At 41.7% G+C, this 24,506-nt stretch overlaps 2 protein-coding genes across 7 annotated transcripts in view; both read left to right on the top strand.

Annotated features, from left to right (window-relative positions):
* lmf1 (lipase maturation factor 1) overlaps positions 1-10,250 on the top strand; it is a 99,688-nt gene extending 89,438 nt beyond the window's left edge. For all 5 annotated transcript variants that reach the window (XM_069180721.1, XM_069180725.1, XM_069180724.1 and 2 more), the window contains 4 exons: positions 597-750; positions 1,083-1,266; positions 3,685-3,797; positions 9,524-10,250. In XM_069180721.1, the coding sequence (XP_069036822.1) occupies positions 597-750; positions 1,083-1,266; positions 3,685-3,797; positions 9,524-9,698 (626 nt within the window). In that variant the 3' untranslated portion in view covers positions 9,699-10,250. The remainder of the gene's footprint in view (positions 1-596; positions 751-1,082; positions 1,267-3,684; positions 3,798-9,523) is intronic.
* A 4,079-nt stretch (positions 10,251-14,329) lies between these two features.
* Positions 14,330-24,506, top strand: part of LOC102687293 (ras-related protein Rab-26) — a 142,477-nt gene continuing 132,300 nt past the window's right edge. The window contains exons 1-2 of one of the 2 annotated variants that reach the window (XM_015359934.2): positions 14,330-14,402; positions 21,138-21,248. In XM_015359934.2, coding sequence (XP_015215420.1) covers positions 21,141-21,248 — 108 coding nt within the window. In that variant the 5' untranslated portion in view covers positions 14,330-14,402; positions 21,138-21,140. Of the gene's footprint in view, positions 14,403-14,722; positions 15,359-21,137; positions 21,249-24,506 lie in introns of those variants that run through there. The other variant, XM_006636996.3, reaches the window with a different exon arrangement.

The raw sequence follows: 24,506 nt of genomic DNA on the forward strand, positions 1-24,506 counted from the left end.
AGAAATAGTTTCTCTTTGTGAAAAAGAGGAACAGAATCCTTCTATTTTGTATATGTATTGAATATGCATCACCTTTTACTTTGGTGATTGTATCATCCATAATATGGAAATGAATATGTCAGCAAATTGAGTATAATAAATAATAATAAAAGTGCTGAAATGGGCTGTAGACCCACTCTTGAAAGTTGCTGATCTATTGCCTCAAATAGCCCATAGATGTCTACCAAGAAATGAGCAATAGCTATTTCTTAATAGATGTGAATTTTTTTGTCTTTTTAAATAAAAAAATTTTCCACTCTTTCCCACTGTTGTTACAATCCTATTTTAAGGTGTTTTCACCAAAATGTTTTGTTTTGCCCAGGAGACATTGCCTTATCTAGTCTTAAGCGCTGATTAAAAGCATATGCATGAAGTGTGTGTTTGGTGAACCTCATCTGGAAAAGAAGGAAAACTTGGAAGTTTCCAGGATTTTGGCAACATTAGAAGAATGCTCAGTCAACAATGAGACCCCCAGTTGTCATATAGACCGTCGTCCATCTGCTAAATGACTGGTTCCATAGTCTTGCTGACTGACTTTTTCTTTGTGTTTTCCCAAGGCACCCTAGTCCGACGAGTGGTGAATATCTCTCTGGGCCTCCTGATAGCCTACCTCAGTTTACCAGTGGTGCTAAACCTGTTAAGCTCCAGACAAATTATGAACACCTCCTTCAACCCATTAAGAATAGTAAATACATACGGCGCGTTTGGAAGGTACTACTTACTCTCAAGACATTCTGTACTGACACAGTGATATATTGTGAAGGTTGATTGCCACGCTAGGGCCCTGGGTTCGATTCCAGAGCTGTGATAATTGAGAGAAGGATGTTGTATTGCAATTGTTCATCAATGTAATCGATATGAAATAATATGGAAGTCTGTTCAGGTCATAGATTGACCTGATAGTGTTGCACTTGTATTTCAGACAGAGTGTGTCAGAAACACATCCGTCTTACATCTTAATTTCATCTAGATGAGTCCCTGGTAGGTTTTGAAAAAGTTACAAAGCGTGATGTGCCTTGCATTGCTTCTCTCTCTCTTGCCAGCATTACGAAAGAAAGGACAGAAGTCGTCTTCCAAGGCACACATAGTCCTGACCACGCCGAGCCCACAGCTATCTGGGAAGAGTACGAGTTCAAATGCAAGCCAGGCGATCTGAGGAGGCGTCCGTGTCTAATCTCACCATACCACTATCGGCTGGATTGGCTGATGTGGTTTGCTGCCTTTCAGGCAAGTGGCCTAATATAGCTGATGACAGCCTCCTAAACTGAGGACCGCTCTTAATCCAAAGGGTTGTGGAAACAAGGTACCTAGTTCTTGAAGCCTGTCAATTTTCAAGAAAAAGCTGAATGGGATCCTGGAATCTATGAGCTACTAACTTGCTTGGAACTTGTCTTCTGTTCTTATATAGTATACGGAGGGTCTTGAATTTGGCCCCTGTTTCTCCAAAATATCTCTTCCCATAGATACCGTGCCTTGCAAAAGTATTCGTTTTCTTCCAGTCATATCCCATTTTGTTGAATAACAAATGAGGTATAACACATTTTGTTAAATTCAGTATTATTAAACAAGCCATGAATGCTCAGACTAGTGATGTCCATCAGCGCCACTGGATTTTCCTGGCCCAGAGAAATTCAAGGCTGTCATGACAAAGTGGTCTCCAGGTTTCATAAGATTCCAGGAGGTTCTTGTATATCTGCTGTGAAGAGAGATTCAATTCTGCTCTTATGTTTGGACTACATTAAAATTTTAAATTTTAGTCAGTGCTTATAAAATAAAACTTAATCGATTCAATTTTATTGTAAAAAAATAATGTAATAATTAACAGAATTACAGTTGGAAAGAAATTACAATTAAAAGGCATATTTTCCTTATGAAGACTACATCTGTTTTTTTTTTAAATATTAAAAAGCGTGGAAGCTCACACAGTAAAAATTGCAACGATGTAATATGATAATTCTTACTTAAGATAACAAGAGTGCATACTCCAGGCTCCTGGTTCTAGGTCCCTGTTCATTGTCCACATTGCAAAACATCATCATTATGAAGCCCAATTTAAAATGTTGCAGTTAGGCAAATAAACTCCTAACGAATTAAATTGATTTATGCTTTGATTACACAAGTCAGAGTATGGAAAGAAAAATGAGATTTAAAGGGGCTTGTCACGGCATAATTACTAGTTTTCCATTGTCTCATTCTTTACTATGATTCAGCTGCTAACACTAGCAGAAATACCTTTACAAAAGTAATTTCCTCTAAGAGCCCAATGAGCAAATTATTATTATAAACACTTCAAATTAAACCTGAGTATTACTCTCCAAGGCATAATTAAGAAGCAGTTACACGCTTTTTGCAGTTGTGGTCTGCCCCCTGCTGTTTTATTCAGAAATGTAAGCTAAAAATATATCCTGTTTGGGTACGATACAGGAAGATTTATAAAGTATCACTGTAAGCTAGTCAAAGCAACTTGGCCACAATATACTGTGGGGCCAGTTGCAGGTCTAGAGTTTCAAGTGAGATGCAAACACTTGATTTTGGAGGTGCTTTTGTGTTACTGAGTGGTCAAGGTATGATTCATTGGATCATACAGTGATGTTACAAGCACCTATGCCCAATGCCTGAAGCGTCAAGTGACCATGAAATTGAATATGCTTGATAGAGTGGAATAAAAACAAACTGTGGATGACACATATCTTCCTGTCCGTGATGATCACAGATTTCTGTTCTTGAGTACCTTCTCTGGCCAGGTTTCATAAAGGTAATGCTCGGCTTACAACATAAAGGCGTGAGGAAGGTGCTGTGTTTCATATCGTCAAACTGGAAATATGGGTTTCTGGGATGCCAGATGAACATCCGTGCAGAGATTCTTGTTAAAATAAAGTTTTATTTCTATAGGAGCACCTCACAAGCTTACATATTAGCTTACAATGATCACTGAGATAATATGACACTCTCTTAGGCACTGAAATGCAGAAAATAGTAAAGTAAGCACAGGTCCTAAACAAAGCAGCACCTGACAGTGGTGACAGAGCTTCAGTAATTGCTGTGAATTCTGCCACCTTGTAGCCTGAAACTGGCTGCAGATATGATAGACCATTAGTATTACGCTTGAAAATTGAATAGTATTCAGGTTTATACCTGTATAATAACCTCATTGAACATTTTATGACATTTTAGAAGAAACTATAGCAACAGTTACAGTATTAAAGGTACATTTTCATTGAAGTTGATGCAACAATAATTGTGCAAATTACAGGTTGTTCAATGTAAGGACTCAAAGTCTTTTATAAGCTGTTTTTAACCTGTAACGTGTGCTAACAAAGTGTCAGTAACCTAGTAAGAGCTAATCTTTGGTCTTGTTCATAAGTGTAATGCTGTATATTACAGTATTTATAGCTTGTTGTATGTTTTATTGAAATAAGCATCCATAAGCTAAACTTGTGCAGAACAAAGGCATAAGTTAATCTATTATTCATGTTATGGAACTACTGCACCATTCCTGTAAATTTTCAAGTGTATAATACAGACGATCACTTTTCATCCGTTTCGGAATACGAGTAAAAGGTTGACCAACAGAAGTCCTGCAGGGGGGAGGTCACATCAGGCGAAGCCAGGAGTCTGACCATCTCAACACCTTTCCCCTTGCAGACATACGAGCAGAATGAATGGGTGATCCATCTGGCGGGAAGACTGCTGGCGAATGACTCCATAGCTTTATCGCTGCTTGCACACAATCCATTTGAGGGCAGAAAACCCCCAAGGTAAGCTTTGGTAGAATCCTCATGTAGAACTAAAAAGGCTGTGTCTCGGTGCTCAGCACTGGAACGAGGAACAGCTCGGTGTAATAGCAGTGTAGAAAATAGAGAAAATGAATGGCTATTTTCTTAATTAAATTTCTCCAGTCCATCGCCCCAAAACATGCACCTATATACAGTCTTCTGTATTTTAATATTAATATTAATGGAATACTTAAAGAAATATTAATATAAGCAGTGAAAGGAACAAAGAAGAAAAAATAAATGTGAGATCAATGTGCACCTTTTCTCTGGTGTAATGAATTATTCAGGGAAGGATTGTACGTATTGATCCTCTGTGACTAAGGCTTCCATCCAACTGGTTTTCGATTGTTTGGGCGACATTTGCACTAAGAGCTGATGACGAAAAGGCTGCAGTGTTGCCAGATCATGGAACCAGAAGGCTTAAAGCGAAGACCGCTGTAATGACAGTGTTTTTCTCGGGCGTCTTTTCATTCACGTCTTCATGTTTTTGTGTAGAACTCCGCCCTGGTATTTCAGCCGCCATTACGAATGATAGTATGTTCATTTTAACTGTGCATGACTCATAATTCATTTCTACCCCACATTGCATTGGCTGTATGAGAGGGTTTGTGAGAGGATAGAACAAGCTACTTAGCCATGTACATTAAAACACAAGAACAAGATGCACCTCTTTACCCTACGGGTTGTGGGAGCATGGAACCAGCTGTGCTGCTGAAGACCTGGCTTCCTTTAAAAAACAGCTGAATGAGGCGTTGTAATCCCAGAACACCAGCAGGCCTCGGAACTCACTCGCTTAGTTGGTAATCCATTTTCTGCTGCAGGCTCTGAATCTGATTTGTCATGTGCAATCTGTCATTCGCACTGGGTCATGCACTTGATGAACTCTACAGGAACACATGATGAGCCACAATGGTTGTAGCACACAGATTCTAAAACTGCCCAGGCTTCCTGTAGATATGATAACCACTGAAAAGCCTTAATAGTGCTCACATGCTTGAAATTTATGGTGATGGCTGAATTATTGTGGCAGGGAACTTACATTTTTGGGTGCAATGACAGCCAGATTTGCTGCTTTCATAATTGTCGGTATGTATATGCACTGGGGAGAAGCAATTCAAGACAAAATAGGGGCTTAGGCTTGTAACTAAGAGAGGCTCAGTGCTTCACTAAGATGGCCTTTGGGATATTACTTACAGTTCTTTTTATAACATCATAAAAAGGAAATAACTTAGAGAAGGTCTAGAGATTGACAACTAGACCCATTCCTGAACTGATGGCTTTGGGTGGCAGAGGAAGGGAACTAAATCTTTCTAAAGTTCAGTAAATGACAGCAGAGCTGGAGAGTTTATGAGCTCTACAAAGTACAATATTGCAAAGAATAAATAAAGCTTACTGCCACAGTTATCTGGGCCAGTTCACACCACAAAATACGGAGATTTAATGAGAAACCGAACACAGGCAGATTTAAAGCAAAGTCAAATTTTGAAATAATTCCACTGGTCATTCCACTGACTTGCAGTAGAACGGTGCCATTTAACAAAGTCTGGGTTTTCCATGCAGGGTTAGATATATAATAGTTTTTGATCAAGAAGTAATGAGACAAATATCCCACCCTCTTTCCAGCCTGTGTGTTGTGCTCTTATATCATATAGCTTCCCAGACAGGCTGTTAATTTGGACAAAAAGGAATTCCTGTTTTTCCCTCTAAAATTTCCAGCTGTTGCCCCGGAGACAGCTGCTCTCCTCTGGAACTAATTACAGCTGTCCGGGAGATTTAAGGCTTGAACCAGTGACACGAATATAGCTACTTAGTATTGGTTCGTTCAGTTGTGGATGTCATAATATGCTGACGCACAGCAACATGGGAAAGGTGTCAGGGGTCAGCTGCTACTAGGTATTTGGCAACATGAACTTCTTTTGTCCACGGCCTCACAGTGACATTCTGGGGTGAGGAGAGGTTGTAGAAAGGGGCACATGTATAGGTGACAGATGGAAGAAGGCACTTGAACCCATCTTCTGAGGAACGGTCTCTCAGATCCATCCCTGCAGTACCTGAGAGGGAGTTGTAGTTGTACAGCTTGGTCAATCAGTAGACGTTTTAATTTAAATTTTGCAAACCTGTGATTTATTTGGCCGATGCTTTTATCCAGAATGACACGATAAATGGGAGGAAAAGGGAGTTTTAATGGTGAAATTTGGGTGCTCAGTTCAGCAGTATTGTTGCACTCGGGATTTGAACCCATAACCTTCGCGTTATGAGTCCAGAGTCCTAACTACTGCTCCATACTGCCGCTGAGTTTTTTTTGCCATCAGTAACAATGTTTTGATTGAGTCTATTGACACAACTCATTTGCACAAAATATTGGTTTCTATTTTCAATGATGCTCTTACGAATGTGTTTCTAATTTATATTCAGATATTTCATCTGACACATGTTCGATGCTACAGAGTGTCAGCATTTTGATCAATGGTGAAAATTGTTTTCACAGAAATAACATAGAATGTTGTGTAGAATGAAGAGGGTTTCTCCTCAGTAGTGAAGTTTGTAGCTGTGCTCTTATATTTTCATCGGTTCAGGTCAGGAATATGGCAACATCTACTGCAGAGGTTGCATGTTCTTCTCATGTTTGTGTGGGTTTTCACCAGGAGCTTCAGTGTCATTGGTTGGTATTGCATTTAAAAATCTTGGTGCTAAAATGAAATATTCTGATATAAATAAAAGGGGTGTTAAAAGTGCCGATCATTCAGAGCCGATTGAAGCGGCAAGAAAAGAAATCCCTTGCATGGCATTAAACTGAGCTCCTCTGTTAGTCTACAAGTCAAGGGGTTCATTCTAAAAAGAAATAATGCATTAAAACCACATTCTTATGAAGATTTATTATCATAACTTTTATGGTAGTGGTTACAACTAAAAATACTTCTTCCAACTTTCTGAGGGTTTTGGAAGATTTTGTTTTCTTACATTCACAGATAGAGCAGTTGTATCCATTTATTCTATTTTGATTGGGGAACGCTCAATAATTTCAAGAGCCGTATCTCTAAAATAATAGACCTATAAACTTTGGCATTTCCACTACTGGAAATGACATTGTTTGGTGCTTTAGTTTGGTTTTCACCACACTTTTTGTTTCATGAGAGAGGCTGTGTGCACCACAGCTAAATGTTCTGGCCTTAACTGTTGATTTGTTGTTTGGCATTACATAGCACCTGAAGTCAGCTACACCCGTGAGGAATTATCCTTAGTATTTGTCCAATTTGTCATTTTAAGGTCAGGACTAGAATATAGCTGTAGAATATATTAACATGAACAACATGTACAACACCTGTTCCAGTCACTTTCCCAGTTTTATGTAATATATACTGTAGCACTGGGTCCCTGGGTTCTGTTCCTGTTTTGCTGTCTGCGTGGAGTTTGTATGTTCTCTCGGTGTTTGTATGGGTTTCCTCCAGATGCTCTGGGTTCCTTCCAGAGTCCAAAGACATGCTGGTAGGTTAAGGGGGAACAGGTCCAGATTTCTAAGACTGGTTATTAAATCTCGGTAACAAAATAAAGTTATTGACGCTCTGTGAAATTTGACAAAATCCAAATTCAGCACAAAACTGTGAACTTTGTGAAAGTACTGTAAGTCGCCCTGTTGTTGCAAACCCCTGAGACTGAAACCACAGGCAGAGTGAGAGTTTGCCCGAATTGTGATGTGAAGCGGCCCTTCCTGCTCAATAGTCCCTCTAATGACTAATGTAATGTGATGTACGAGAAATTCAGTACTCATACAGCAGCAGACATTTCACCACAGAAATGTGTCAACATGATCTGCATGCAGAGTTAACAGAGTTAAGTTGTATTTGCCGGCAAAACAAAGTCTAGAGCAATATTTCTCTTGGATTAGACGGGATGTATTCACTAGCCTGCTTGTTAACAATGTGATAGAGCTGCTTCACCTAGCTGGAAATTTGGTTGCTCCAGTCTGAATCGCAGAATATTGAGCTGCGCATACCTGGAAATTTAATCTATTTTGTGATGTAAATTGGAGGTTTTACATGTTACTGTGTTCATTTGAAAATAAATGGCGACAACATGGTGACTTACAGTACTTCCTCAAAGTTCACAATTTTGTGCTGAATTTGAAATTTGTCAATTTTCTTTCTGTGCCGCCAATGAATTTATTTCACTGCGATTTAATAACCGGTCTGAGAAATTGGGACTTCAGTTCCCCTTTAAGCTAAACTGTGACAAGACTGAGGGCCAAGGTCATAGGCTACCTTCAACCATCTATCAGTTATCAGAAAGCCACTTATTATTGTTAGTTCAGAATTACGGCAACTACAAACCTACCCCAGAAGCTAAAGGTGTCAGGACAAGTCAGGACCACACCCTGGATGGTACGCCAGTCTATAGTTGGGTCCACGCAAGACACAAATTAGCTTAACCAGCAGGTTTTTGAGAGCTGGGGAGAACCCAGGGCAAAACATCAGCTTTGTAAAGTTGTGAAATCCTTCCTCTGCCCATCTGATGATGAAAAAATGATGGATGCCTTAATTCCATCAAATTGGACTCTAGTGTAATACCTTATTACTGAGGTGTCTTCTAAGGTGCCAAACAAGCTTCATTATGTCCAGAACTCTTCGGCTTGTTCACATGTTAAAAATGCTCTGCACTAGAACATAGCTCCTGTGCTCTATGAATTTTGCTGGCTCCCTTTGAGATTGACAGTGGACTTATAGGTTCTTCTGCTCACATATGAACAGTTTGCCTTTTTGCTCTGCCAAACAGGATGCACACACTGGGTTGTAAAACCTTCCCGTGTGTAGAGCCATGTCTGTCTGTAGAAGTCCTTGTCCAGATCTATCTGATAATCAGCATTTGTCGTTATCTTTAAAACCTGCTTATTTGACCGGATTAATAAATCATTTACAGTGTTATTATTATACAATGTAGTTTTACTCATGGATTTAGGACAAATTCCAAATGCATGAAATTGTATTTGGCTAATAAAGTGATGTTATGTTATAAGGGAGACTTACTGTGCTCTATGTTTTTGCTCTTCTGTTACATGTAATATTGTGTAGTAATTAGATTAAACAAAAAGCACTTAGGAATAGAGTATTATTTTTTTACATCTGTTGTATTTATCCTTCATTATAAAGAACATTTTTACTTGGTCTTTAGCTCCCCCTTGTGGCTACTGCTTTCTCACCCATTTCCAGGATGTGTTGTTTCCTAAATCACACCAGTAAATGAACCTGGTCAAAGCTACATCTAATTATATGATCATGTTGTGAATAATGTACTAATATTGTTAATATAAATCCAAAAAGTAGAATGAAAATTATAATGTGTGCTTCCATGCTTTCATCAGTTTTCCCTTTTTTGCCTCCTATCTATTATGGACCACCGACACACTCAAGCGTACTCCAAACCTGTTCACAGTCTTCATGACTGGAGTGCCGCAGAATACCTGTGATTTCTTATAGGATTATTTAGCATTTTACACAGTTAGTTCTTAGGAAACCTGCATATCTTGCTAGAGAAACATAATGGTGTTTTTGTCATTTTTAAGCTACAGTTGATTGATTGTCCTACCATTGACAGGGGAACACTGCTCTGCAGGCTTTCAACAAAAGTTCATTGTGTTTACAGCCTTACTGGCAACACATAACTAGGAAAGTATGTTCTTCTAATTCAGCTCCTTGTTTCTCTGTTCTTTTCAGGTGGATCAGAGGAGAACATTTCCGCTACAAGTTTAGTGATCCAGGAGGGATCCATGCAGCACAAGGCAAATGGTGGATCCGGAAGAGAATCGGCCCGTATTTCCCTCCTGTCAGTCTAGCCGGGCTTAGGAAGTACTTTGAGGCTCGACACTGGCCTCACCCTGACATTCCCTGAATAAAACAATCGCTGAACAAGACTTGTCTGTGCGTAAGGCGTCTTTGGACGGTTGTCTTCACACAAGAAATTCACAAGTTCATCAGTTCAGTGTCATTCTTTTTGGTGCAGTAAACTGAATGATCAGTCAGAAGAAAAATGATCAAATGTGATATCACTGCGTGCTTTGTAGTTTTGAACAGTTTTCATTTTCTAAAGTGTATGTTCAGTTCTTTGTTCCTGATGTTGGTCAGCATCAAGGCCTGGCTGTTAGTGAGGCTTCCTCTGGGGTCCTGGTGTCAGTCTTAGTCTGGAGCACCTGCTATGTGGAGTTTGCATGTTTTAAGGTTTCCTTTAACGCAATGTTCAGGCTGATATAGGCAGAAATTCCCTGTATCCACACCCTGCAGTGGGCTCTCTCTCATCCTCAAAGGACAGAGCAAAATTTGAAGATGAAGAGATGTTCCTCAATTTTGCAAGTTTAAACTTCAATATACCGTCACACTGTATATGATTTTGTCCCTTTTGTTGGATACTGAATAGAACATTCTTTAATTAAATCACTCGCAGGAATGTGAAGGCTACATCATTGCACCATAAAACAATGTGTGAACTCCTTAGCATCTTTATCCTAAACCACTTTATTAATCATTTGAAATCTGATGAAACAAAAAAAAGGAATTTAAAGAAGAAGAAATTAACCAGCTCATCCTTCTCTCTTGGATTCTAGTAACTTTCTGATAACCTTGCTAAACCGTTTCTTCTAAGAGCTCATTGAAGGAGCTTCAATAACACTGCTCTGTAGTTTGCTCTGTACACCCACAGCTCTTTGTGAATAAGTGCTTGCCATTCTTAGGTCAGGAATGAATGTGCTCTTTTGTTTTAAGGTTTTCTATGGTTCTGCTTGCTGTGTTGAGACTGTTGTGATGTCTGTGGATTTGGGTAACGTGGCCTCCCAGAGCAGTCTTTGCTCTTAACCTGAAAGAGGTCTGTACTCTGTGAAGGAAAAACATCAGTCTTGTCTGGGTCTTTCTCCTCTGGTTTAGAGATTGCTGGCCTTGATGAGGGTTATCCTCACTGGCTAGAAATTGGTGAGGTAGGGTAGGATTAGCAATGACCTGTAGCTTGGCAGTGGCCAGTACTCTTGCAGTGTTTTCCATGCAACAGTCCACCACACAATGCTTAACTCTACTGCTTGTACTTTTGGCTGGCAGCCTGAGATGACAATTGCTGAGCTTATTAAGGCTTGTCAGTATCTTTAATTGGATAGTCTGTGTGTGTATTTAAAACATTTGCCACTTCAAGGGCTGTACTGTATGCCTGCTGTGTATAACTATGAAGTGGAGTTTGAAAGTTCAAGAGAAAAACACAGGCTGTAGAAATACAAATAATGCCACAGTTAAGAATATATTAAGAATAACATTAGCCAAAGTGGTTAAACAGATATTTTAATAGAAATCTCATAATTGATAATAACTATATTTAATAATGATAATTATTACTATATTAATTGCCCATACTTATATAGCACTTTTTTGGACACTCCACTCAAAGTGCTTTACAGGTAATGGTGATTCCCCTCCACCACCACCAGTGTGCAGCCCCACCTGCATGATGCAACGGCAGCCATAGTGCACCAGTACACTCCCCACACACCAGCTATTAGTGGGGAGGAGAGCAGAGTGATGAAGCCAGTTCAGAGATGGGGATTATTAGGAGGCTGTGATTGGTAAAGGGAAATTTGGCCAGGATGCCAAGGTAACACCCCTACTCTTTTTGAGAAACGTCCTGGGATTTGTGATGATCACAGAGAGTCAGCACCTCAGTTTTATGTCTCATCCAAAGGATGGCACCTTTTTACAGTAAAGTGTCCCCGTCACTATACTGGGGCATTAGGACCCACACAAACAGCAGGGTGAGCACTCCCTGCTGGCCCCACTAACACCTCTTCCAGCTGCAACCTTAGCTTCACCAGGAGGTCTCCCATCCAGGTACTGGCCAGGCTCACACCTGCTGAGCTTCAGTGGGGTGCTAGTTGTGAGTTGCAGGGTGATATTATAAGAAAGTCAAAATGCTATTGGATGCCAGGGAATCATAACCAGAAAAAGAAAAAAACATTACAAGTTCTAGGGAGATCCATTTTCAATAATTAATGATGTTAACTAAGAGCTTAATTTAGAACAAAGCCTCTGGCTCAGAATCATTTCTGTCACAAAGGAAAGGGATTCAGGAGCGTTTTTAGGATTTTTTTAGAAAACAGTGTGACTGTAGTTCATCTCTAGTAGAGTACCAGGAAAGTTTTTTCACATCCTACAGAACACTCACTGCTTTTTTCCATTGTTTTATCTCTGAACCTTAATCTTCGGATCCTGCTTCTTGGGCAGAGATATTTAATCCTGATAAAATGGGCTAACTAACTGTGACAGTGTTGCATAACCACAGCAGGGAGAAATATTTAATTCAGAATGCTAGTTGCCAATTACAGAAAACTTAATCTTAGTCCTCTTTAGATGGTTGTGCTGACCAGGATGATAGATTCATTAAAATGTACTTGAGTGACTTTTTGAACGATTTGTTGAAATGGAAAAACAAACTTTCCAACCTGCAAACATTTGAGGGTTAAGTCGAGACTGGATGAAGTTTGCAAAGCTTGTAATTTTAAACTCAACATCACATTATATATAATATAAAGATATTTTAAACAGCTTTTATCAGTAAAAACCAAACTGCACTTAAGATTTAAAGGTGGCAACCCCCACCTTTAAATTAAACACTGCCTCAGAAAACAGCTTTATAAACTACTTAACCTCGATTAAATTATTGAGGTAGTAAACTGTTGAACAAGACTATTTCATTTTCCATGAAAGCTCATTATTTGAGGTTTAGAAAAGGTTAAAATACTAAGAAAATTGAAAACTCATCACACTCAAGGGCGAACATTCCTGTGTGCATTTTCTAGTGCTTTTGAAAAAAATAATGGGCTGGTGGAATGCATTAGTTACATAATGCATTTCATGTCAGGCCATTAAAGCAGTTTAATAAAACAAAAAAAATTGTCCACTCTGAACCAGTCTGACTCATATGTTCTGTTTTGTAAGATTGATCATTATAGAGTCCTCTTAATAGATGTTTTCCACAATACAACGAAGTCCAATTTAAAACATGAAAACGAATGAGAATCTTTGAGAAAGAAAAGTGAGCGTTTAAGTGCTCTGTGGGCAGTTCCCAGGGGGGGGGTCTATGGTAGTACTGGGAATGGTTGACTTGGGCTGTTGGTGAGGAACTGGATCCCTTGTATGTGTGTGTGGGTGGGGGGGCTGACCCCACCCCGGCGTTAAAGATGGCAATACCGAGAATGACCACCTGCCATGAAGCCACACAAGGAAACCAGGTACCCGCCTCTCTCTGAGTTACCAGTTCAATCGCGGAAAAGCCAAAGGAAATCTGGGAACGGCTGTGGGATATCGCTCCCGAGACCCGAAGAACCCAAGATCCAGTGGGAGCGGAGTCCTGCGGAGTTTAGACCTCCCTAGCAGCTCCAGCACCAATCCCCCATTTCCCCACAGATGGGCTGTGAAGGGAAAAACGGGAAGGACCGGTCAAGATCCAGGATTCCGGAATAGGGGATGAAGCCTGTGTTCCAAAGATGGCAGGAAAATTACGGCAATGGAAAACCCACAATGTCTCTGCCGGATCTAAAGCCGCGTGAACCCCCCCCCCACTACCAAATGGACCACATGGGCTGAATAACCTTTCACCTTTGGGGAGCTACAGTGCTTCCTTGCGTCTGAGAGAGCTGTAGCTGTGGAAAGCTTGACATATCTCCCCGTGGTTGAAGGGGTGAACCCCAGCAGCGGCACACTGGCACCCAGCAGTCTGCGTAACAACCATCAGACCAGACTCCCGTCTGGGATACAGGAGCATCACACAGTGCCAGGGCTCAGAGCTGCGGGGGAAAGCTGGCTTTGGCTGAGCTGGTGCAGGGGACATTGTGAGCCGGTAGAGAATAGGACAGCAATCTTGGTTTAGGGTTCACTGTCGATGAACAATAGGACGGGACTTGTAATTGATCCTGGTCCAGTGAGAAGGGTGTTGGGACTTTATCCAAGAAGAATGTAAAATAGGTGCTTTTACCTCCTTGTGGGAGTGGTATCCCAGCCATCAGTTGTCCGGTGTGGTTCTGTGTTTCTACCGTCTCCGAACTGGTTTGCACAGGTGGTAGCCAACAGCCAAATGGCATCGCTGGCCACACGCATACAGAAACAATTTAGAGGAAGCTGTTAAACTAGCCAGCACGTCTTTGGAAAGAGGGACGAAAACCAGAGCATCTGGCAAAACCCCATACAAACACGAGAACAACATGCAGCCTCCACACAGAAGGATTTTATGACTGGCGGGCTGTGAAGCAGCAATGCTAACTGCGACTCGGCACTGTAGAATGGCAGAAAGAGGGTATCTTGATCATGTTGTATTTGCTACTCTTACCTTTGTTGGTAACGCGTATTATGATTTTTGCTTTTGCCCAGTCACGCATCTTCTTAATTAGCAAAGACACGAATGCTGCTCGGAGCATTTCATCGGTGTAAACTCTGGGTGGCAAAAGAAAATAAACCAGTTGTGTAATTCTAGTTAATGTACACGTTTATGTGGTCCCATTTCGATGCGACAAGCGAGGTCCGTCCTGTCTCATCGACGGTCCGCGTGATCTTCCAGTGATTTTAGCAGGTACTGTACCTCGGCCGCGTGCTTAGCGAGTTTGCAGGTTGGCTATCTCAGGACTGCTGCTGCCGGCGTACAGAGCTAAGTGGTAGCTGGAGTTTTAAGAAAAGAACTTTGAGGAAAGCTCCATATACTTTATATGCCGAATTTCTGAAGCGCAAAAAAAAAAACGAAAGCCCAAATAAAAAAAAATATATTTCTGCGCCTTTAATTTCCAGCGTTACAAGTGGACTCTTCGCAGTTCTCCAGCTAGCGGTCTCATGCTGCAAGGTGTAGCTTTTGTTTTGCATTGAAGCTATCGCCTGCCGCCGTCCCCTTATTAGTAATGTTATTTCAGTATTGGCTGCCCTGCGCCCAACCTGCGCGGCGATTGGAAGACATTTTTTGCTCCAAGAGCCAAGCAAGCTGTCAATAGCACGCCAACCCAACCTACTCATTATCAACTGGGAGAGAAGAGAGAGAACCGATAGGGACGGTGTTGTGAGGCGTAAAGAAAGTGGAGGGCTCTCGGAAAACAAAATGAATAAACCCCTGACAGTCATGATACTGACATACAGGTGAAAATCAAATGCAAAACTCATCCGTCTGAGTCGGACATTTAAAACTAAGAAGTACCTGCCAAGGAGAAAAGGCTGATTCCGTACTTAGTTGCATTGTTGTTACATTTTTTCCTGCCGAAGGTACCGTACGGTCTGGGAGGAGGAGGTGGGGTGGGGGGGGGGTTTACTGGTACAAAAACTGCAAGCATTAATCTTGTGTGCCTGGCTGAAAAAAACATGTCCAGGAAAAGGGCCGTAAAAAGCAAGACTAGCACCGCCGCCCCAACAGCCGCCCTGCATAGCAAAGAGAACGGGAACGCTGGAAAGGGTACCGCTGGATCGGACGCTCCCCTAAACGGCGTGGTGTATCCGAGCAGACCTTCTTTGAGCAACAGCAGCGAGTTTTATGATATTGCCTTTAAGGTGAGCCCTTTATATTGTATGTTACACCGCACGGATACTGCTGTTTGTAAACAAAGCGTTGTTGCGCTCTTAGCAAACAGTAACAAGTGTTGCGCTTTCCGGCAAGTAAAGTTACTAGACAGTTTTTTCCCCCCTATTGATGATATAGGGCACAACGGATAAAGACTTCCGTTTAAACACTGTTCTGATGTACTGTACGTCAGATAAACGATTGCGGGTGCAACCAACTGGACACGTTGTTTGTAATGCACGAATAAAATGTGCTCTGCACGTTTTAAGCGTAATGCACTTGCATTTGAAAAGTCTTCTGATTCACGTGAATTTGATTCGGTTGTTTTTATTAAAGCGGTCTCATGATTAATCATATTTCGGTGTAGTGATAATAGTAGAAAACTCGGTATTCCGCTTGAACTCTTCGCGTGATTCTTTTTAATTATAAATGCCCTTAAATTATTCATTTGCTCTCTGATATTATGGATATACTGCATTCAAGCGGGTAGAATTAAGTTTATATACATAGCAGCAGACACGTACAAAGGTGCGAGTCTGTATCGAAACACAGTATCACTACAGCCGGATCTGGCACCGCTGTGCAAATAATCTGATGGTCTCAAGCAGCAAGCACATGTAGCGCAGAAACAATGGCAGTATGAATCAAGTGAAAAGAGATTACCGGCACGGTGTGGAAACGAGTGAACTAAAAATACTAGTGCATTTGTCGAATAAAGTTGAGAAATGTGTATGAGAAATACCTGCGTACTGTCGGTGCAGCTCATGACGAAGTGGTATGTGAAGCAATTCCCACGTCTGAAGGTTCAACATGAGTTTCGTCCTGTTCTTCCACAGTATGATTTATTTAGACCCATTTCACTTGTCTTTGTCCGTTTATACACTATTTCCTGCACATAACGATGTCAAGCGCTTCCTGCCCCGTTTAACCCCAGGAGAACGTCGTAGGATGTCGATAAGAGATTTCAACGCAACGTGCTTGTTATATTCACCAATCTAAACAGCCTCTAAATGGTTATGTAAAAGGAGATGTGGCCAGATGTTTACGTTGTGATGAAAGAATCTTTAATCTAATGGTATCTAATAATGATTCAATTTACAATAATGCGATTTATCGTGAATGATGATAAAAGACAGTATTGTCTTCTATGCCCTTCTGGTCATCTATAACAGATTTACAGTTATAATGGTCGTTTTGAATTTTAGCTATCAAGCTTTTCGTTATGGGGGGTTTAGTTATTGATAAACTTGACAAGCTTTCTTGAACTAGAAACACTAGGAACTGGTTTTGATCGTTCGGTTGCTTAATCAAGAAACAAAACCCTTGATTAAGCTATCGCACATTTGTAATGCCCTCAACCTTTACTGAACAGAAGTTCAGCAACAGAAGAGCAGTAATATTTAGCAACATGACAGACGGCAACATTTTACCATGGCTTGTGTTTGACCCGGTCAAAACTTTTGTACAGTTCGTTTGTTTTGAAGACCTGGAAGCCATCGTCAGTGTCAACCAGGAGGACGTCTTCAAAATGAACAGGTAAACGTGACTCGGACAAGTGCCAACTACTTGGAACTGCATCTTAAACCAGCAATAGGAGGCACTTCTTCACCCAGCACTGTGGGATTGCAGAACACCGTCTTTTAGGTACGTCAGTTTCATACAAGAAACGGTTAGATGAGATTCTTGGATCAGAATAACTACTAACTAGCAGCCAGACAAGTTGCTCTGAATGGCCTCCTGTCGTTTGTAACCTTTCTTATGTAACACTGTATGTAAACGCCAGCTTTATCTGCAAAGTGCCAGTAGCTGGACCGAAAGCTGTGGTTTCTCTACAGGGGTGTTGGCATAGCACTACAGCGCAACCTGCCCTTTGCGGTCTGTGGCTGCCAGTTTACGTGTCGAGGACTGGTCAGCGCTGGTTCCATGCTGGAGACATGGTGTTCGAAGCTTTTTTTTCCCAAGACGCCTGCAGGCGTTCTGCACTGCTTTCTGTGGTTTGCCAGGGTTTAATGTTGTCGGCCCTCTTGCCAGTGTGAATTGTCTGCTCTGTTGGCTTTGGTTAAAAAAGACGCCCTGAACAGTTGGCTTTTTGGCTTGTTTTGGAATTAGAAACCTGTGAGGAGCTGGCAGCAGATTACTCGGGGCCTAGGAAATTTCCTGCTGCCTTCTAACATGGTATCATTACCCAACCTCTTCTTGTTTTCTCTTTGATGGAGTGAAAAGGCTCCTTCATTCCCCTTTTGTGGTATATGAGCCCTAATCTGTCATGTTCCTGTTTGCAAGCACTTATGAAAATGTTTATTTTTCGGGGAGATCTGTTTGCTTTAGCCTTTAAAAGTGCTTGGTCGCTATAACCTTTCATCTGTGTTTAAACAAAAAAATCCCCTAGAAACTGCCACTTTTAGAACTCTGTTACCCCTTTGTGTGATTCCAAAACACAAACTGACTTGGATGTTGAAGTTGTGCAATGATGTTGTTTTCCTAGGGCAGAGAAAGAATGCAGATACCTTGGCAAGGGAACGGTTTAGATCTTTGTAAATCTGAGATTTATGAGGTTCACTTTTTGGGGTGCTATCTGTGTGGAGTTTGTCTTTCCATGTTTGCTTGAGTTTCCTCTGGGTGCAACTGTTGCCTCCCACTGTCCGAAGATGTACTAGTAGGTTAATTGGCTCCTGGGAAAACTGGCCCTGGTGTGAGTGTGTGTCTGTGTGTACCCGGTGTTGAACTGGTGTCCTGTCCAGGGTGTGTCTGGCCTTGCGCCTGTTGCTTGTCAATTTGCTCCACTTCCCCCGTGACCTTGAATTGGATGAAGTGGTGAGAGAATGTACTGGTGGACCCCTTGACAAAGATCCCGGTCGATTCAGGAATTGGGGAATCATGTCAGTGGCCTGTCGTGACTGGGTTTCTCCAGGTGGTGGCGCACAACTGGAGGAGCATCACTGAGGTTGAGGGGGCAGGGGCTCAGCGTCTTTCAGCAGCATCCAGCTGGCTGCTTGTCCTCCACCCAGGCCACCCTCTGGGAGAGTGAGGATCAACAAGTCGGTTTAAAAACTGGGGAGGATAGGAAAAAAAGATTGAGTCCTGCTTAAAGTCTTGAATTTGAGTGCAGCACTGTGGTGCCCTTAGTTTTTTAAGATGCTGCTTGCCAAATGAACATAAAAGGGCTGAGTGGCCTCCTTTAGCTTTTTTTGTTTACTGGAAGAGGAAGACAGATCAACAGTTTTCTTGTGACTTATAAGCTGCAGGCGTGCTCTGAGGGAATTCCTGCAGTGATGTCCCCCACCTCTAAAATCTAGCCAGTGTACAACTCTGTGGTGGCAGTAGACTGGTCGTTGGGAGCAGCAGAGTCACCCTTGGTCTAGGGAGTGGTGCTATGCATGCTGGGAGCCCGCGAGAGATCGGGATCGAATCCCAACAAGCAGAGCTGCTCTCGCCACTCAGGCTCCTACTTCAGCTGATTCTTGGAATTTGGAAGTTTGACAATATACCGAGGTCAATTTGCTTGGTAGGACAGATGATGGTAAAATAAGAAGTAAAGTTATCGCTCTTCCATTTTGTCAGGAGAATTTGGACGAGAGCTGCCTCTAGCAAACGGATCAAAATGTCACTCCTTGGGAACTGGATTTGTTTTCCTGGGACGGTTTGAAAGAATTGGATCTCCTAAACGTGGCGTAAAGACGTCCTATGAGGAAACCTGCCATCTGTCTCCGTCTTGAAAAGGATTGACTAGGGTAGCCGACACAATCACTTCGAAAGAAGATGAGGTGGTAGATCTTGTCCATTGTGGGTGTACAGATCAAACTGCCAGATCTTTTGTGTGTGCTGTTTCTCAAGCATCACTCAAAAGCTCCTTGATGTCAGTTTTGCAACACTAAGCTTTTTGCTGTGAGGCAAGCAAGTCAGGTAGAATGGCCTACTTTAGATTCTGTTTACCTTTTACTCTTACAATTTGTCACTCGTAATGCTATTTATAAAACATACTGCAAGAACTGAGAATATCCAGGTCTTACTTAATTCATTACACATACGTCATAGATTTCAACAAATATTAACACTTAATATGCCTGTACCCGACTTTGACTTTTGCCATGGAGTATATTAAATCTCCTTTTTTTACCTGTAACAACTTTAAAATATCCTGGTAGTTTAAGAGACAAATCTTCGATTATTTCAACGTACTTCAATTTTGAATTCACATTTAACTTGTTATCTTCTATTGAGAAATGCAGTTATGAAATCAGTCTCAGTTAACTGACTTGTAAAAAAGTAAATACCATACATCCTTGTGTGGTAAAGTCTGTTACAGGAATGAACTGATTTATTTAAGCAGTGTGGTGTGGTGAAATACAATATTTTCGCAATTAAGCAGATGTTGTCCGCCAGTACTCCTGTTTTATTGCAGCGTTTGGAATTCCAGCTAGTTGAAATCTTCCTTGTTAATCTGTGTCAAATTTAACTTTCATTCAGTCTACCAACACACCTTCCCCGTAAAGAAATAACCTGAAGTTGAACTGTTTCAGATCTCAGCTGTGGTTTAGAGGCACAACATACCACTGATTGTCAAGTCACTTCGGTCCATTGTCAGCTAAAATGAATCTCAAGTGATTTCTGCTAAGTGCCAGCTATTCCGAGACTCTCCTGTATAGCTGAGCTTCTTGCCCTGCTTGTACCCATAATCTGGTCCTTCCTTGGTCGTTACCCAGAATTCCAGGATTACCCAGAACCCTCGGGTGAGGACGAGGGGCAAGAACGACTTGCGAACCAAGAGCTTGTGCTGAAAGTCGAGCTCTTGCTTCACCTCCCCTGGGCATCTCTACAGCACCACCACTCAGGTCTGCCCGTCATTGTCGCAACACCCCGTGGTGCTTGAGCCCCCTCCTCAAGGGGCGCCCCCTCCGCTTTTACCTGGAGAGATCGAGCCGATTGTTTTTAAGGAGAGGCCCATGACCCCAGATTTGGAGGCACTGTCTCTGGTCCTGGCTGCTGAGGCAAAATATTTGAGCACGACAAAGAATGACGACAAAGTCCCTAAACATGGTGAAGCATTCTCGGGTTGTTCAGTGATTCCGATTTTAAAGATCCAGGAAGAACATCTTATCCGGGTCCCTCAGGATCAGACTGGTACTGAATCAGAATTTGCCCAACCATTGGAAGTCTGTGTCATCGCAAGTGAGACTTACTACTCTCTTGACAAGACGAATGAATGGAACCCAGGATTGATCTTTTGGTTAAAAAAACAACATTTTTTTTTAACTTCTTCAAATCATGCACTGTCCCCAAACAGCAGGGATACCAGCTCCAAGCCCGCAGACCAGATGCTCTCTATGTGACTAAATTCAACCGGGACTCAATTAAAGAAACTATCACTTGTGATGTGCTTTTCCTTTGTCTGCCCAGCAAGCAGGAGGAAACCGATCACATCTAGAGCAAAGTCCTGAAAGTGCAAATGTCCTTGTTTTTCCAAGTTTGTTATAGCAGAATATGAGAATTCTGTTGTGTTTGTAAAATTGAATGACATGGGAATTACCCTGCCGGTTAATTCCAAAGGCTGTTTCATTTCTAAAGTGTGTTTGAATATCTCACAAGCTATTCCTCTGTATACAAAGGCATGCATTGCAAATACTGTATGCATTTGCAAACTGTCCCTCCTCAGGTAAAAATGGGTTCATATCTCTGTGGTCTGCCGGGTCATTTCAGTACACATGAGAGTGAGCAGTGTGCCATGCATGTTCAGTCAGCCAGTAAAGTTCTGGTTCTACTTGTCTCTAGGTGATGTTAGTTGGGGACTCTGGTGTTGGAAAGACGTGCTTGCTGGTCCGTTTTAAAGATGGCGCCTTTCTGGCGGGGAGCTTCATTTCGACTGTGGGCATCGACTTCAGGGTAAGTGACACAACCATCACAACATTTGTATCATTGCCAGGAGGCCCGATTTCGGATTCTCCTCTCTCCAGCGCTTCTTCCTGGGGGGGGAGGGAGCTCAGGAGGTGAGCCTGGAGTGGCAGCGCCTGATGAATTTGCCTTTAAATCGAATGCCTCTCTACAAGGGATCACAGGAAGGAACAGGGCAGAACCCCACAAACTTTTGGTGATGTAAATGCCGCAGCTGACAAACTGGCTACCAAGTGACAAGACACACTAGTATTCCACTTAATAAGAGTAGAAGAATAGAGGGTAAAGCACACTAGGGACACGTTCTACACATCCTATGGATAGACAACAATATGCTTTCAGTACTTTCTTCTCCACTGCAACCTATTTCAGCAAAGGTTTGAACTGGCCGTGTTCCAGAGAACACACTGAAACACACACAAACTTTGTCTTCTTGTTATGCTCTGCATTGAGCCATTTTGAAGGGGCCTTATAGTCTGAGTATAGAAATGGTCTCACTCTGATATTATTGTGAAAATGTCCAGATGTGATAATTTTATGCGCCTATACAAAGATTTCAACTTCTGGCACAACAGCGGTTTCTGACAGTGGTTACTCCGACTTTTATTCTTCCGTTTATCCAACTGCTTCATCCAGTTCAGGGATGCAGGGGAGTCAGAGCCTATCTTGGCAAGCATTGGAATCAAGGCAGGATACACCCTGGGTGAGATGCCAGTCCATTCCAGGACACACACATACAAAGGCGCACGCAAACACTCACGCCAAGGCCAGGTTTCCCAAAGGCCAGTTACCAGGAACCAGCCAAGGACCCTGGTGCTGCTTGGGAGCAATGACTCCCCTCTCTGCCTTCCAATTATTCCGAAATGTCAAAACAAATGCCTTAAAAGAGCACGTTTAGAACTAACCCGGATCAAATTCAACCTCTCCCTTTTGTAGTACAGTACTTTAGCTTCCAACATTTTAGGAACAAGCTGCTTTCCACTTTTTGTTTTTGGATATGTCCCATTGTGGTGGTTGTAGCAACCCTCCTTGTGCGTACTGCACTGTGTTCAGGCCAAAACGTGATCTCTTGGTCAGTCCGTTTAAGAATAGTGATTTATTTTTAGCAACGGCTTGAGTTAACTAATTTACTGTTAACAAGTCTGTAAAAATGCTAAGACAATCTCTGTTGGATTGTTCATTAATTCAAATTAAAATGTGCTGGTTGCTCTGCTCGTCTGACTCCCTCAGGATCAGACCGCTACCAAATCAGAATCTGCAAGACCACTGGAAGTCTGTATTGTAGCAAGTGAGAAGGATGTGTTATAGCACATGGATACTTGCTCTGTGATTATAAAGCTGATGGGACAGTGATCCCTCTCCTGTACATCCCGACTGATTCCAGTTACCTGTTTTGTATCAAAGAGGTTGGCTGCATTGACATTACTGGAGTGGATTCACTCCAGTAATAATACCAGGAATAATACCTCATTTTCTGCTTTTGTTGGAGATACACGCAGACATTTTAAACATACACACCTCTGTGAAACCACGTTTGTCACAGCTCGTGAGGGGACAACTGTCGGCAAGAGGGAAACAGACTTGTACACATTGTAGAGTAAAATCCTTCAGACTTTCTGGTTTGATAAAAAGAGACAGTCAAGGTATTGAAAAACTTTCTTCCTATATATATATAAGGATACTAATATTGTGTATACTGTAGATATACCATATACTTTGTCAAAAAGCTAAGTTTAACTTCTTACAACATAATTTAACTTTTCACCACATGATTGCAGGCACAGTTAAGAATCGTGAGGACACACAAAAAAGATGCAAAGCCATGTGAAGGACAGATTTTTATTGTCTACACATGAGCATTGAAACAATTTCAGTGTATTTTATATTAAAATATGTCCTTAGAAGGACCTTGGGATTGTGATTAACTTTTTACTTAATTTCCACTTGGTGCAGTGCCATTCATTTGCACACCGTCGGGCATATGTTAAAATATTCTTCAAGTATCTTGCTCACTGTAATGCCTCAGTGCTTTAACCTTGTGGAGTTCGTTCTAGTATGCAGTCCAAATTGTTAGCTGGTTTTATGTAGTCAACCATATCAGTAACATGTAGAGGCAGCTGTGATCTTTAGAGTTTGCTACTATTAAACACTTTCTTTGCAAGTCTGGGGATTGTTTTGAAAAATTATGCTCTTTACAGTGGGACTAACTAGCGTGCTCATTTAGTCTAGTCTGGATATTCTGAAAAAATGCTCCACCGGGTTGCTTTTTCGTTGAAAGGCAGAGATCCAAGTGTACAGTAAGTGAAATATTAGTTTGATCTGTAAATTCAGATGCTGCAATCTGAATCATTTGGATGACTCGGTTAACTGTTTGAAATAGCCTCTGTTGAGCCTCTGACTAGTGCCCTTGTCCCATATGCTCCTAAGATAGCATTTTGGGCTGCTGTGATTCTTGCCCGGAATAAGTGGCTTTCTGATAAAGGGCAAATGATTTCCTACAGACGTCTAAACACACTGCAGTGTGCCTTGCTTTTCTAACCTGAAAGATGCATAAATAGAGCTACAAACTGAGGGAGACCTCAAAGCCGACGGTTGTTGAGAATAAAGTGAGAGAATGACAGCTCAGGATATTTTGAGTGGTAGATGTACTCTATTGACATGCCTTTTCAGCCTTTGTATGTGGAGTTTCTGGTATCTAAGTAGTGTTTCAGTCCCTTCTGTTACATGAAAAGTGTTTGAACCTCTTAATGAATTCCCCGCAGTATTTTCCATAAACCTCCTTTTGATTGCACAGAACTAGTACGTTTACATCCTGCAGGTGTTAATAAACCTCAACGTCTCTTGGTTAATAAGAGTAGTTTTCAATTTCACATTTTTAAAGATGTGGCATCAAAATGCTGGTGATTTTCTTTGACACCTTTGTATACAGGGGAGCATGGTGTATAGGCAGATAGCTCCTGGGTCCTTGATTCACTTCTGGCCTGGAGCACCTTCTGTGTGGATTTTGCATGTTCTCACCATGTTCATGTTGGTTTTCTCCAAGCCTTCCTCCTCCAGCTTCTGAAGACAAACTGGAGGGATTAATTGGGGTTTCTTAATTGTCTTTGTGTGTCGGCATATGTGTGTCCTGCTTGCAGTGATCTGGCGTCCCATCCATGGGTGTAGCCTCATCTTCTGCCATACAGTATAGTTCCAGGAATTGGAGGCCCTGTGATTTCTTCATGCGACAAAATATGTACAGGTTGAAAT

This window comes from Lepisosteus oculatus, chromosome 19, assembly GCF_040954835.1.
Source record: "Lepisosteus oculatus isolate fLepOcu1 chromosome 19, fLepOcu1.hap2, whole genome shotgun sequence".
Classification (NCBI taxonomy): Eukaryota; Metazoa; Chordata; class Actinopteri; order Semionotiformes; family Lepisosteidae; genus Lepisosteus; species Lepisosteus oculatus.